Source organism: Triturus cristatus, chromosome 7 (genome assembly GCF_964204655.1).
Source record: "Triturus cristatus chromosome 7, aTriCri1.1, whole genome shotgun sequence".
Lineage (NCBI taxonomy): Eukaryota > Metazoa > Chordata > Amphibia > Caudata > Salamandridae > Triturus > Triturus cristatus.
In genome coordinates this window covers 126,280,242-126,292,299 of record NC_140590.1, presented here as the reverse complement: position 1 = coordinate 126,292,299, position 12,058 = coordinate 126,280,242, and the positions used below count along the sequence as shown (strand labels likewise).

The 12,058-nt window shown below is 46.1% G+C and overlaps 1 protein-coding gene across 4 annotated transcripts in view; it reads left to right on the top strand.

Moving 5' to 3' along the window:
- Positions 1-12,058, top strand: part of LOC146809013 (sialic acid-binding Ig-like lectin 14) — a 523,779-nt gene that overhangs the window by 236,164 nt on the left and 275,557 nt on the right. For all 4 annotated transcript variants that reach the window (XM_085615806.1, XM_085615807.1, XM_085615805.1 and 1 more), the window contains exon 5: positions 1,721-1,996. In XM_085615806.1, the coding sequence (XP_085471932.1) occupies positions 1,721-1,996 (276 nt within the window). The remainder of the gene's footprint in view (positions 1-1,720; positions 1,997-12,058) is intronic.

Here is a 12,058-nt window from a genome sequence, read left to right as displayed (position 1 = left end):
ATCCAATGTGTTATAATCGTATACGCTTACATTTAGGCCGCCTCTAATATTTTGTTCTTGGCCCATTACAGTGGAGGCACCAAGGACACTTGGCTGTCCCTGGCTTGTGTTCTTTGCCATGTGTGTAGTTGCAGTTCATTTGCCATCCAGGGCCGGTACAATACGGGGGTAGTGAGGCCTTGGGGGGCTCGGAAAAATAAAATAAAAATTCTCTTGCCTCTCCTCCATCTCTCCCACGTTTTGTCTCCTCCCCGCGTCTTCCAGGGAGCACTTAGGCTCCCCTGAGCCAATCACAACGCTGCAATGCAGCGTTGTGATTGGTCTGATCGTTGTGGTTCAGAGCTCAGAAGGGAACAGGGATCCTGGACATGTTCTCCACAGAGGCTGTATTGCAGCCTGCGTGGAGAACATGCCAAGTGCACATGACGATTTGACTGAGGGAAGACGGCCGGCCAAACCATCATGCGCACTTTAGAGTGCAGCAATCACTACCCCCCCATGTGAGGGGAGCCAAGCCCCGCCCCACCCTAACCTGATGTTACTAAAAATACAATGATATTAACTTCAGTTATTATCATTTTTTTTCTTGTGCACTGCTCTGCCTTAGCTGAGGAGCCGCCACTGGATTTACGATTGTCTCAGTTCAGTTTCATGTCTGTTGTCCTAGATTTCTTCTTGCATGTCATTTCTGCTTCTCCTCAATAATCCTTTCTTGCAGCGATAACATTTGTGTTGAGGGCAGTTTGTGAGATTTAGCAATCTTGGGGGCATATTATCAAGCACGGCGTTAAAATTATCGCCGCTTTAGCGGTAGAAAACTGCCGCTAGAACGGAGATAAAGGGCTTGATAATATTGTCTCGAGAATTCCCATAGAAGCCCATGTTGACGCCAGAACATGGGCTTCTATCGGAATTCTCTGTGGCATATTATCAAGCCCATTATCAGCGCTTTAGTGGCAATTTTCTGCCGCTAAAGCGGCGATAATTCTTGGTGCTAACACCCGGAACGATTATCTTGAGCTACTTTTAAAGCAGTGCTTGATAATATGCCCCTTTGTCTTTTTAAAACTGTAAGCCATGGTGCACAGCAGCTCGCACTGCAGGGCAACATATCTTGAAACATTGACAAAGCCAATAAATTTCACTTAGGCGAGGCCTATTGGCTTTGCCAATGCTTGTTTTCAAAAGAGGCTAGAGCTCGGCTGTCTCTAATAATCCCAAAACCATTGGGTTCAATATATGTTCAACTCAATTCACATTTGAGGAATCCAGTCATACATCTGACCTTGAGCGACAGATGTAAAAACTACAATGCTTTCACAAACTCTGCGGTTCGCAACATCACAGGGTTTACGACTCAGAAAAAGATGGGTCTTTCTGACTCGCAAAATGAAATTACCAAATTATTACTAATGCCATTTAGGAGGGAAAATGAAAGGGGCATCAACTCCCAACGGAGGTTTCCAAGAGTACTTATCAAAGGTTTGCAGCCACAATCTTTGCCAAGTTACCGACCCCTGTCAGCGGGTGGTAATTTACACAATTGTGAAATGCAAAACTGAAATTTAAAAAAATCTGAAAAATGATTTCTGTGGGGTGAAACTGTCTTTCTAAATTTACCTTGGGATGTTCAATGTTTGATATTTTTGCACTTTTCACTTAACTGACTGTTTTGAATTAAACTATAATATTCACAATTTTCTGCACATCTTTGTTGTAGACTCACCCAAGAACACAAACATTAGCATCAGCGGCGGCTCTGCTGAAGTGGCGGAAGGGGGACAAGTTACCTTCATATGTTCCAGTGACAGTAGACCACCAATATCCAGCTATACCTGGCACAGATTAACCGGAAGTGCAAATCACAGCACCCTGAGTGAAACCGGAAGTACTTTCAAACTATGGAGCGCTATCAGACATGAACAGTCATACTACTGCACAGCAAGAAACAGTCTAGGTGCACAGAACTCCACCCTGATGCGTCTCAACGTTCTGTGTAAGTTATTTACTTTATGCACATTAAATCATTTGATTTGGAATGATTTTGATATCTCAGGCTTTTGTTCTTGAAGCATACCATATATTGCTGAGATAAATGTAGGTTCTTTTTTTATTTTTTAAACTCTTTATTAAACAAAGCTCATCGTACAATACAGAATCTGAAGAGGCATTGCGAGTACAAGAGCACAGTACGGCCTAAGATACAAAACTTAGGGTGGCCAAACCACACCATTTGAGAGTATAATGAGTAGCGTACCAGCACATTATATAATAGCGGGTATGAGCGCAACTCTCCGCCACTCCCTCACTCAAAGGCCACTGACACTAAGAGTGTGGCTGTACTATGTCCCCAGGGTCGCCCCTCTCCCACTTTTAGGTAAACCTTTGCTACGATAGACCACTTCCTCCACCCTCTGACACCAGTCTTAGTCAGTCTCCCACTCGGCCACCGACGGGGAGAGAGGGACCCCTCAATATCTAGCGATGTTGTGCTTCACCACTCCCACTGCCAGAGCCTGTTGTACCTGGGCCAGTTCTTCTGACCCTGCACCATCAAAATTGGCTTCCATGGGCACCTGTACAGAAAAGACTGTACATCATGCCTGTCACCCCCCGCCAGTATTCTTGAATCATGGTGCAGTCACACAGAATATGAAAGAAGGTGCTTTCCAGCATGCACCCTCTTGTGCACAGTGGCGTATCCACTGCACCTAGTTTATGCAAAAGAGTGCATGAATTGTAGGTTCTGTGTAAAACTTTGAGCTGTATCAATCGGAACCTTGCTCGGATAGCCATTGCCCTGGGGCCTTCTAGAGCCTCCGTCAAGTCATCGTCCTCAATGTCTCCCAGGTCATCTGTCCAGGCATGTCTTAAGAGTGCCAAGGGGTCAGGAGGGGAGATCACTGGCAACCCCCTTGTCTGGGATGGGATCTGTAAGCATGGGGGGAAGCTGAGAGGTTTATCCCCTCCCGAATATGGACACGGAGGGCAAGTTCGAGTTGGAGGAATTGGAGATTTTCAGCATTTGACAACTCATACTCCTGACTCAGTACTTCAAAGGTAATCAATGAGTTATTGCTCCAAACATCAGCCAGGTGCTCGATCCCTATCATTGCTCATCGCGAGAAGCACTTAAGGTTGGACACCGTACTTAGTCGGTCACTGTGCTACAGGGGTCTCATGGTCGTTAACCTGGCCCGCCATCCCAGGCAACACTCTGCCTCGTTCCAATATTTCACAACCATTGACGTATGTGATGGCAAGCTCTCCCTCCTCCAGCAGGTATAACGGATAATTGTGTTATTACTATTAGACATAACCTCTGTTTCGACCCTGCAGACCACCTCCTCCCAGTCTGAAAATACCCAATCATTAATCACCAGGAGCTGCGAGGCTCAGTAATATTTTTTGATGTCTAGGATTGCCAAACCTCCGTCATAGACTCCCCTCTATAATTTCCCCAGTGCAATACGCTGTGCCCCCGTTCCATAGAAATGTCTGGAGCTCACGATCGATCTGCCTAAAAAAGATCAGTGGGTTTAGGTAGGGTGTATTTTGGAGGGTGTATAAGAGATGCGGTTAGGTCATCATTTTGTACAATGCTGCCCTGCCCATCAGAGACAGTAATGTGTGCGCCAGTCTGCTGCATCAATGCGTAGTCGGTCTAACTGGGGGCTACGTTGTGCTCTGATCACGTGTCGCAAAAATCCTGAGATACTTAAAACCTTCCATTTCGACCGGGGCTGCACATCTTGTTAGGAGTCTCGTGGGAGGCCCCGACAGTGGAAACACCACCGATTTGGCTCGGTTTATTCTACAGCCTGTGTATCTACTAACAAGTAAAAAAATGTTGAGTATCCTTGCTACAGAAAAATACGCCCTGGAGATGTACAGTAGGCTATCATCGGCGTATAGGGAGACACCGTTTTGTGATGGAATGCCTCATATCAGTGGGTTACGACATATCTTGGACGCCAATGGCTCCAGCGGCAGGGCAAATATTAAGGGTGAGATCGGGCACCCCTTTGCAGCGAAAAGAGTCTAGATGACATTCCACTGACTCACACTCTAGCCAGGGGGGCTTGGTATAGCAACCTGGTCCATTTACAAACCTTTAGACCGAAGCCCAGTCTGGTCGATGTGGCGAAAAACTACAGCCATTCTATGCTATCAAATGCCATAGGGGCGTTCAGTGCCATCAGTGCTGACTGTTCTGCATGCGGCAAAGCCATCATGTGCTGGACTCCGTACTGTCTCTGCAAGTTGAGATGAATATTCCCGCATGGCATAAAGCCAGACTGGTCCACAGGGACCTTTGAGGTGAGGAACGTAGTGAGCCTGGTCGCTAGGGCCTTAGCCAAGTCATTCGCCTCTACGTTCAGGAGTGAGATTGGCCCATTAGAGCTGCACTATTCTCAGGGTTTGCCTGATTTGTGTATCACAATTTTGAAAAACAAGAGGTCCTTCAAAAACAATGCAGCATGCGATAAATATAGACCAGAATCGGCTCTATATCACTTGTACAATGCCCAGCCGGACATTGAAGTTTTAATGATCAATAGACGTAATTTCTGACATACAATAGAATGTAGAGTGGGACAAAGTCCTGTGTCCTTACCAACTGAACAAAAAGTACAGACAGTCAAACACAAGAAACATACATCAGGCTGAAGAATGAAGCTTATAGCCAGTACGAGATACAAGGGCAAGCTTTCTTAAAGGTACAGTGTCATGCACAATTTTTAACAAATGCGTTTAAAATGCATGTTTGTACATGGGGTCGACGACGTTTCGATCTATTCAACCAATACATAGATCATCATCAGGACTAGAGAGAATATAAGCCTGAATTTACAATTCCTGTAAGAAGGAAGTGGGAGAAAATAAGGGAGAAAGGAGAGGTACATTAAAACCTAACAATACTGAGAAGAAACAATGGTGCCAGTTATCATGCACGGCATGCCATATGTGAGGAACACACCAGATGGCTGGTTGTTGAAGCGAAGGAATTGAATTTGTGAGAATAATCGGTGAATTGACCCGAATGATCAAGGCAAAAACAAACGCACAGGCTGTGAGTTGACAGAGTACGCGTGAACATGTGCAAGGGGCTAACAATGGTACGTAGTGGAGCCTGTGGTGAACCGCAAAAGAGTATCGTAGTTCGGTGAACTAGTGCATAATCGAGCTAGCGAACAGTCAAGAAGACGTGAGGACTGAAGGTGAACCGGTAACGTCGTGACTATGAACGCAAGGAAGGCGGGAAACTAACCCATTTCGGAGACGAATGACTCCTTGAATAATTGCACACAGTCCCAGGTTGGGGAAGGGTTGCGCGGATCAACCGGCCAGGACAATACCATGGAGGTTCAGCTGAAAACTAAGGACGGGAAAATTAAAATTAAAAGGGAAATACCCAATGAGGGAAGGGCGAAATGAGGGAAGGGGGACTCACCAATTGTGCGCTGCAGCTTGTTGAGGGAATTTAAGGAACGACCAACTACCCAGCGTGACGGCTTGAGAATCCAAGGTCCGCCTGTAGAAAAACGTAGCGCGGGAGTTAGGGTTGAAGGGAGCAGGGTTGTGGAGAGAGAACACGCGCCGTTAGAGCACTTACCAGCATCAAGGGGAACTGCACGATCGCTAGTTGGTAGTGACTGGCTCGGCTAGTTGGTATAAGAAAGCCCCAGGAGACACGTGACGCCCGGACCCTAGTCATGTGACAGGAAGTGCCGGTTGTGCTGGGACGTGATTGCGCGAGTGAATGGACAGCGGACATGTTGGGTCAGTGTTAAGTGATTAAAGTAATTGGAAGAAACAGAACAAGGTAGAGTTAGAACAATGCCGAAAATTCTACAATTGTTACAGGCAAAGAACAATGATCAAGTACAGAATTTTCAGAAAAATTACAGATGGGTCTAAATGAGAGAAAGCCAATCCTCATTCCTGTTTAGACCATTGCGAATGGTGTCAAGCTGAATAATAAGTTTCAACTCTTCTTTATTCAAGATTTGTGCCAGATCGCCACCTCTTGGTGGCAACTTGATGATTCGTAGAACAGTCCATTTAATCTCATTGTCCTGGTGATTAGCCTGTTTGAAATGTTCAACCAGTGGTGCGTTAGGGACATTACAGCGAATCCTGCTGCGGTGTTGACCGATCCTTGTTTTAATCTTCTGGGTAGTCTGCCCAATATAGTTCTTCTTGCATGGGCACTGGATCAAATAAATCACATTACATGTGTTGCAGTTTGAAAAACCATTAGAATTAATGACAGTGTCACCAAACGAGAAAGTTTTGCCCTCTAACGTCAGATCACATAAATTACAATTGCCACATTTCGCGTGCCCCACCAGTGGCGTGAGGCCCCAATATGAATTGAGAGTTGTGGGAGATGTTTTTTTGGGGATTGCAGCGCGCACAAGGTGGTCTTTTAAATTGCGGTTTTTGCGGAAGGCAAATAATGGTCTTTCCAGATTGAGGCTGCCCGCATTCAGTACGGGCCAGTGTTTCAGAACAGATTTACGCACCTGGTTGGAGATGACAGAGAAGGTGGTGACACATACAATTCTTTTGGTTTCTTTTTTGGGGTTGGGTGTGAGCAGTGTTTCCCTAGGGCAATATCAGGCCCGTTTCTGGGCGTTGCGAACAAGTCGCTTGGGGTAACCTCGAGCTTTAAGCTTTTCAGATAGGACTGAGGCTTCGGTAAAGTAGTTTTCTTTTGAAAAACAGTTGCGCCGAATGCGCAAAAATTGAGAGTATGGTAAAGAGTCCCTCAAGGCCCTAGGGTGATTACTCTCATATCTAAGCAATGTGTTCCGTTCGGTGGGCTTCCTATAGAGTTTGGTGAGGAGCTCACCGTCAGAGTGGTATATGGTCAAATCAAGGAAGGGAATGGATGAGGAGTCGGTGGAGAGTGTGAACTGGAGACCTAAGCAGTTGTTGTTGAGCCAGTGTTGGAAATTGGTCAGTGAGTCAGTACTATTGTGCCAGATTAGAAAAACATCGTCAATATATCGACGCCATATTTTGACGCCAGATATGAAGGGGTTAGTGGGTGACAAAATGGTGGTAGTTTCAAGACAATCCATGCACAGAATGGCCAGGTTCGGGGCAAAAATAGCGCCCATCGACGTGCCTTTCACCTGCTGTAAAAATACGTCATCAAAGCAGAAGAAATTCCTAGTGAGGCAAATTTCAAGCAATTTCAAAATAAATAACGTGGGGACTACATGTGGTCTCGGTCTAGAGTCAAGAGTTTGCTGGATCACTCTGAGGGCAAAAGGCTGTGGAATATTGGTATAAAGTGATTCCACGTCAAGGGTACAGAGGAGGTGCTCAGAAGGATCAAATGGAAGGTGTTCGATCAAATTGATCATGTCCATGCTATCTCGAATGTAACATTGAGTCTGGGGTACGAAGTCTTTGATGAAATAGTTGACATACTGGCCTAGCGGTTCTAAAATAGAACCGCAGCCCGAGACTATATGGCGGCCAGGAGGAGAGGTAAGGTGTTTGTGTATTTTTGGAAGAGTGTAAATTACCGGTGTTCTGGGTGATTTGGCATTGAGAAATTGGAATTCTTTGGGGCTAAGAAAACCTTCATCTCTTCCTTCAGTGGTAATTTGAAGTATGAGAGCCTGTAATTCAATTGTGGGGTCTCTAGGCAGTCTACAGTAGTGTTCAGTGTTGTGTAGTTGACGGAATACCTCTGCTTTGTAATCAGCCAGTTCTTGTAAAACAATGCCACCACCCTTATCTGCGGATTTAATGATAAGGGAGTTGTTACTTTTTAAGGATTCAATAGCCTTCTTTTCCTGAAGGGTTATGTTGAATGGAATAAACTTCTTTTTGTCTTTCAGAACGTTGAGGTCTTTGAGTACCATTTTTTCAAAGGTGACAATTTCCACCGGTACCATGTTTGACGTTGGAAAAAAGGTTGAAGGGGGGCGGAATGGTGTAAATGCAGTGGGTTGAGGTGTGGCATTATTAAAAAAATAGGCATACAGACGAAGGCGTCTGAAAAATCTAAGTAGTTCAGCATGAAGGTCAAGATAGTTGGGATACGTGGTGGGGACAAAAGAGAGCCCTTTACTAAGCAGAGATAATTCAGTGTCCAGTAGGATGTGTGATGACAGATTAAAAATAGGAATAGTCGCCAATTGTGGGGTGGCGGTCGTAGCGGAGTTTACCATTGGTAAAACTTCTGTCTGGTCTGACGTTCGCCGGGTTGGTTGTACCATCTCTGTGCCCGTTTGACTCGCCCCCGTTTCGGTGGTTCTGTCTGGCCTCTGCCTAAAAAATTCTGGTTCCGGGAGGAAGTACTGGGGCCCTCACCTGAGTCAGAGTTATCGGAGGATTCTACTGAGGTGTCTGAGAAGCCAACAAGGGTATTCCGTTTATTAAAACGTCCCCAAGGTCTGTTGTTCTGCGGATTTGAGTAAGACCTGTTGGTGTAAAAGTCTTTTTGAAGGTAGGGGTATGTGCGTTCAACTGAGTATGCTTTGATATCCTTCTTGACTTTGAGAGACTTCTTATTTTGTTCAATTCTCTGGAATTCATCAACGGATTTTTGTACAGATTCAATCAATTTCTTGGCCTCAGTAACTGAACTAGAATCTTTTATCTGTTTCTCAATCTCAGTCAGTTCATCATTGAGTGTCGCTAGTGTTTCAGTTGCAATATCGATACCCAAGACTAACCAATGTGTAGAACACGTTGTGCCAATATAACTGAAGTTATTAATGTATTTGGGATTATCCGTGAATATACCGGGAATATTTCTCACTTGGAGCCCCACAGGAATGATATCGGCTTTAAGGTATTCGGTTAACATACGAACCATAAGTTGGAGACGGATCTGCTTTTTCTTACATTTTTCTAGTTGTTCTGACAGGGAAATATTTGGGCTAGCAGTGTTGTCAGTGGCATCAGTAAATAGGGAGGGACCTTCTCAGATCTTCTTTATATATTCATCTGAGTATAGAGGTGCATGGTCTGACATATTAAGTGTAAAGTCAAGGTTAAGATAGAAAAGAGTTAAGGGAGAACAGGGACAGGCCACTCAATTTGAGGGAAATAGGGAGAGTGTCCCTTACAATCCAGCGATTGTGCTAACTATATTAATGCTTGACAAGGGGAAACCCGTAAGGTAGGAAGGACCCAGGGTATTTACTATTTTGAAAAACAAGAGGTCCTTCAAAAACAATGCAGCATGCGATAAACACGTCCACGGTGTCCTGTCGCGCTTTCTGGAAGCTAACAATCTGCTCCATCCATCTCAATCCGGTTTCCGTCCTAATTTTAGTACGGAAACGGCATTGCTAGAGGTCACTGAGATCATCAGGGAGACTCTTGATGTCGGCGGGAGGGCGATGCTGGTCATGTTAGATCTATCGGCGGCCTTCGACACCGCCCCCCACAGGGCGCTCTTAGCGAGGCTTTATGACATCGGCCTTAGGGGGACGGCGCTCAGGTGGTTTACATCCTTCCTTGAAGGCCGCCGCCAGACGGTCTGGGTTTCCCAGAGCTCTGCCGAGATGCCGCCATTGGGAGTTGGGGTTCCACAGGGATCTGTGTTGAGCCCCACGTTGTTTAACATCTTTATGTCCCCTTTGGCGGCCTTGGTGGAAGCATATGGGGCCCAGATCATCTCTTACGCCGACGACACGCAACTCCTCTTCACATGCGGGAAAGACCAGGAGTTTGATGGAGGGAGAATTCGGGACTGTCTTACATTGGTCTTTGACTGGTTCCAACGGAACAGTCTAAGGGCCAACTCGAGCAAGTCCGAGGTTCTGTTTTTTGGTTGCGGTGTCGATCCGGAGTGGCAGCATTGGTGGCCGTCCGACATGTGCCCTCCTGCACAGTCTTCCTTGGTGGCTAAAAACCTGGGTGTCAAGCTGGACAACCAGCTATCGCTGCGAACACACATTCTGGGTCTGGCTGGCACCTGTTATGGAATTTTGAAAATGCTCCGTAAATTCCTGCCCCTGTTGTCTGAGGAGCACAGGCGTATTACTGTGCAGGCTCTCGTCGGTTCGAGGCTTGATTATGCTAATGCCCTCTTCCTTGGCCTCCCTGATTACCTAGTTCAGCGCCTACAGGTGGTACAGAACTCTGCCGCCCGGGCTATCTTTGGCCTGCGTAGACGAGCCCGAGCTTCCGGGCTGCTTCAGGCGCTACATTGGCTGCCTGTCCGGAAGCGGATCCAGTTTAAATCCCTGACTCTGATGCACAAAGCCCTGTTTGGATCAGGGGCTGGATACCTGCGGCGGAGACTAGCCTTCTATCGACCAGTCCGCTCCTTGCGCTCGGAATCCCTTTACAAAGCGGTGGTCCCTCGGGTGAGGAAGGCCCGCATGGGAGGGCGCTCTTTCAGCTGCAAAGCCCCACAGCTGTGGAACTCGCTTCCTCTTTCGCTGCGCAGCACTGTCAATTTGTTCCAGTTCAGGAAGAGCCTGAAGACCTGGCTTTTTAATCTTTAGGCTGTTCTTATTGCTTCAGTTTCAGTTCTTTTTCTCATTTTTTTGCTGTGTTGTGTTATTTTTATTCTGAGATGCAGGTGGAAAGCGCCGGGACACTCTTTTCGAGTAGCCGTGCGCTATAAAAGAACGCTGTAACATAACATAACATAACATAAATATAGACCAGAATCGGCTCTATATCACTTGTACAATGCCCAGCCGGACATTGAAGTTTTAATGATCAATAGACGTAATTTCTGACATACAATAGAATGTAGAGTGGGACAAAGTCCTGTGTCCTTACCAACTGAACAAAAAGTACAGACAGTCAAACACAAGAAACATACATCAGGCTGAAGAATGAAGCTTATAGCCAGTACGAGATACAAGGGCAAGCTTTCTTAAAGGTACAGTGTCATGCACAATTTTTAACAAATGCGTTTAAAATGCATGTTTGTACATGGGGTCGACGACGTTTCGATCTATTCAACCAATACATAGATCATCATCAGGACTAGAGAGAATATAAGCCTGAATTTACAATTCCTGTAAGAAGGAAGTGGGAGAAAATAAGGGAGAAAGGAGAGGTACATTAAAACCTAACAATACTGAGAAGAAACAATGGTGCCAGTTATCATGCACGGCATGCCATATGTGAGGAACACACCAGATGGCTGGTTGTTGAAGCGAAGGAATTGAATTTGTGAGAATAATCGGTGAATTGACCCGAATGATCAAGGCAAAAACAAACGCACAGGCTGTGAGTTGACAGAGTACGCGTGAACATGTGCAAGGGGCAAACAATGGTACGTAGTGGAGCGTGTGGTGAACCGCAAAAGAGTATCGTAGTTCGGTGAACTAGTGCATAATCGAGCTAGCGAACAGTCAAGAAGACGTGAGGACTGAAGGTGAACCGGTAACGTCGTGACTATGAACGCAAGGAAGGCGGGAAACTAACCCATTTCGGAGACGAATGACTCCTTGAATAATTGCACACAGTCCCAGGTTGGGGAAGGGTTGCGCGGATCAACCGGCCAGGACAATACCATGGAGGTTCAGCTGAAAACTAAGGACGGGAAAATTAAAATTAAAAGGGAAATACCCAATGAGGGAAGGGCGAAATGAGGGAAGGGGGACTCACCAATTGTGCGCTGCAGCTTGTTGAGGGAATTTAAGGAACGACCAACTACCCAGCGTGACGGCTTGAGAATCCAAGGTCCGCCTGTAGAAAAACGTAGCGCGGGAGTTAGGGTTGAAGGGAGCAGGGTTGTGGAGAGAGAACACGCGCCGTTAGAGCACTTACCAGCATCAAGGGGAACTGCACGATCGCTAGTTGGTAGTGACTGGCTCGGCTAGTTGGTATAAGAAAGCCCCAGGAGACACGTGACGCCCGGACCCTAGTCATGTGACAGGAAGTGCCGGTTGTGCTGGGACGTGATTGCGCGAGTGAATGGACAGCGGACATGTTGGGTCAGTGTTAAGTGATTAAAGTAATTGGAAGAAACAGAACAAGGTAGAGTTAGAACAATGCCGAAAATTCTACAATTGTTACAGGCAAAGAACAATGATCAAGTACAGAATTTTCAGAAAAA